Source organism: Ictalurus furcatus, chromosome 12, assembly GCF_023375685.1.
Source record: "Ictalurus furcatus strain D&B chromosome 12, Billie_1.0, whole genome shotgun sequence".
NCBI classification, from domain to species: domain Eukaryota; kingdom Metazoa; phylum Chordata; class Actinopteri; order Siluriformes; family Ictaluridae; genus Ictalurus; species Ictalurus furcatus.
The window spans coordinates 2,940,321-2,943,170 of record NC_071266.1 but is presented as its reverse complement, the minus strand read 5'-3'; the positions used below and the strand labels follow the sequence as shown (position 1 = coordinate 2,943,170).

Here is a 2,850-nt window from a genome sequence, read left to right as displayed (position 1 = left end):
ACTGTACCCGTAATAAAGACAGGCTTAATTTGGCCTGGGTTTAGGTCAGCGCTCTGTACAGACCACTCCAGTTCTTCCACACCAACCTTGGCAAATCATGTCTATAGACCTTTGTGCCAGAGGGGAGTTCGGGATAAAAGAGGTTTCTGCTATACCCCTTTGTTTCAGTAAAGGGGAGTTCTTAATGTTACAGCATATAGAGACATTCTGGATCAGTGGTCAGCAACCCTGTTCCTGGAGCGCTACCTTCCTGAAGAATTTAGCTCCAACCATAATCATGCCCACCTGACCGTCTAATCACTGCTGTAGGACTTAAGGCAATGATTAGATGGTCAGGTAGGCACGATTATGGTTGAAGCTAAAGTCTTCAGGAAGGTAGATCTCCAGGAACAGGGTTGGTGACCACTGCTCTAGACAAGTGTGCTTCCGACTTTGTGGCATCAGTTTGGGGAACACCCAGATATGGGTGTGATGGTCAGGTGTTCACAAACATTTGGCCATATAGTGTATCTTCTTAAAGGACTTTATGTATGCATTTTAACTAATGAGCTGTATGTAATCTTGTTCTTTTTATTTCAGGTCAGAAGATTCCACTTTTAGAGAGGAGTGAGACAGGTGTGAGGGGCTTGAAACTTCGACGTGAACAATCAGACTTAACCAGGGAACGCACTTGCTGCTAATGCACAATTAGACCAAATCTATTTCTACCATTTTCATTACTAAGAAACAGAATGGACAACAGTGAAACTGTAATGAGAGCAGAGGAAGAATCTTATGACATCACCATCTTGGAATCCTCCTCAGTCTATACCCCGAACAGAGCCCTTTGCTAAAAATTTTGTTCATTGCATTGCTGTCCAGAGTTCTTGTTACAACAGAAACTACTACTCTTATGAAGCTCTGTCTGTGGCTAATTAAAGTGGAGTGGACTTTGGTATACCATCTTTTGGCTCTCAGACCTTAAGTAACTCTCTACTTTGTGTTTATTTTTTGTAAGCCTCAAAACATTTAAAAGAAAAAAAAAGACACTGGTTATATTCCTGTTGAGAAATCAAAATGTTGTTCTGATTCTCTGTTCCTCCATAACCTATATCAATACGCATTTGTGTGCATACTTGAGGCACACATTGCTTCATTTTTATATTTTATGTTAAATGCAAAATAGAGGGCAGTTTTCTGGCTGATTGTGGATGAGAAATATCTAAGCAAATTGTAAAAGAAATTAAACTATCTACTTTGAGACCATGGGATAACATTTATCTGAAGTATTATGGCTAATGTTTTTCCTGTGGTAGAATTCTTTTGGGGTGTTTTGGAATCCTTTTTCTCCTTTCAGATTATATCAACAGAATTCAACACTGTGAAAATGCTCTATTTCATATGGTTAAAAATTGGTTACATATGTGTCACTAGGAGAATCAGCGTTGATCTTTTTTTAGTGATAGTGTTATGTTAGTCCTGAATTGACTGAAGTCCACCATTTAAATCACACATCCTCAAACCTGGTCAGAGGAGTACTACTCCCAACACAACTGATTCAACTAATCTGCTAATTAACAGCCCTTTCTAAATTGAAGTGTGTATGTTAGAATAGGGAAACTAAATTGTGCAGGACAGGGGGTACTCCAGGGCCAAGGTGATTTAACCTATTTCTAATAAATCAGATTCACTTCCTTCTACTTCCGCAGAGTTTCCACTAGGAATTTTTGGTGCTCTATACGGTATCCGGGATTTTTGCTGTTTACTGGACAAATGAGTATAATTCCAGTCATATGTTAATTACTACTGTTGTGAGTAAAGACTAAAATTAAATTAATCGAAATTCAATCTAATTAAAACATGATAAATAACATGTTATTGACAGCCGTGTCAAAGTAATGTTTTTCATTGGAGTGAGCTTTTCATGTTCATGGCTGTTTATTGCATTCATAAGCTTATTGACTATTTTATTTATGTTTATTTACATATTGACTGTATTATAAAAAAATTCAAGAAGCACCCAAAAATTTCAATATATATTCTCAAATGTACGTTATTTCTGTTTATTTGCAGCATAAGAGTCAACTGTTTTGCCAGTGTTGTTTTTAACTGCGTGATTGTACAGTGACCATTTGCCTATAGGTCTCAGTATCAACCAGCTTGAGTTCCAGTAGGAAGTGGAAACTTTGGAATTGAGTAAAGAAGTATCTGGCTGAGTAAGAGGAAATTTTAATTCCAGACTTGAATAGAGTGTATATATGTCTGTGACAGGAATCTTAATTCTGTAACTGAATAACGTATCTGGAATTTCTGTGCATGTAGGCACAGTTCTGCCTATGAGAACATCCAGATAGTTCATCCCTCAAACAAACCCCCATATTACGAGCAGAGTTAGCATTGTTTAGCTAAAATGTGTACTTTGCTAGATGTCTAATTTTCTCAGATAAAATGGATATTAAAGAGAGTAGGTGGTAACCATTTAGCAAAATACATGAATCCCAATTTAACTTCAGTCTCATCTTTTGAACATGACCATTGTAGCTGTGATGTGCTAGAAAACAAAGATTCCACAGTAGTGTCTATGACTTACAGGCTCTGGCTTCTTTCCTCTTGTCTAGGACCAAGAAGAAGTCACACCACCATCGTTCATTGAAAGCCTCTTATTCAGAAAGCATCATATATTACACAAACAGAAATACTGATAAAGAATGATAACTGTCAATTGGAACAGGTCACAGATAAAATCAGAACATCTGTTACGTAGGTTTGAGTGATATAAAAACTAAAGACGTCTATTCGACCAGAGGCAAAAAAAAAAAAAGAAGAAGAAGAATCGAGAGAGAGAGAGAGAGAGAGAGTGTGATTTGAACT

The 2,850-nt window shown here is 37.2% G+C and overlaps 1 protein-coding gene across 1 annotated transcript in view; it reads left to right on the top strand.

Annotated features, from left to right (window-relative positions):
- The window catches only part of rab22a (RAB22A, member RAS oncogene family), a 44,582-nt gene extending 43,323 nt beyond the window's left edge, over window positions 1-1,259 (top strand). The window contains exon 7 of the mRNA XM_053637511.1: window positions 580-1,259. Within this exon, the coding sequence (XP_053493486.1) occupies window positions 580-680 (101 nt within the window). The 3' untranslated portion in view covers window positions 681-1,259. The remainder of the gene's footprint in view (window positions 1-579) is intronic.
- The last annotated feature ends 1,591 nt before the right edge of the window (window positions 1,260-2,850 follow it).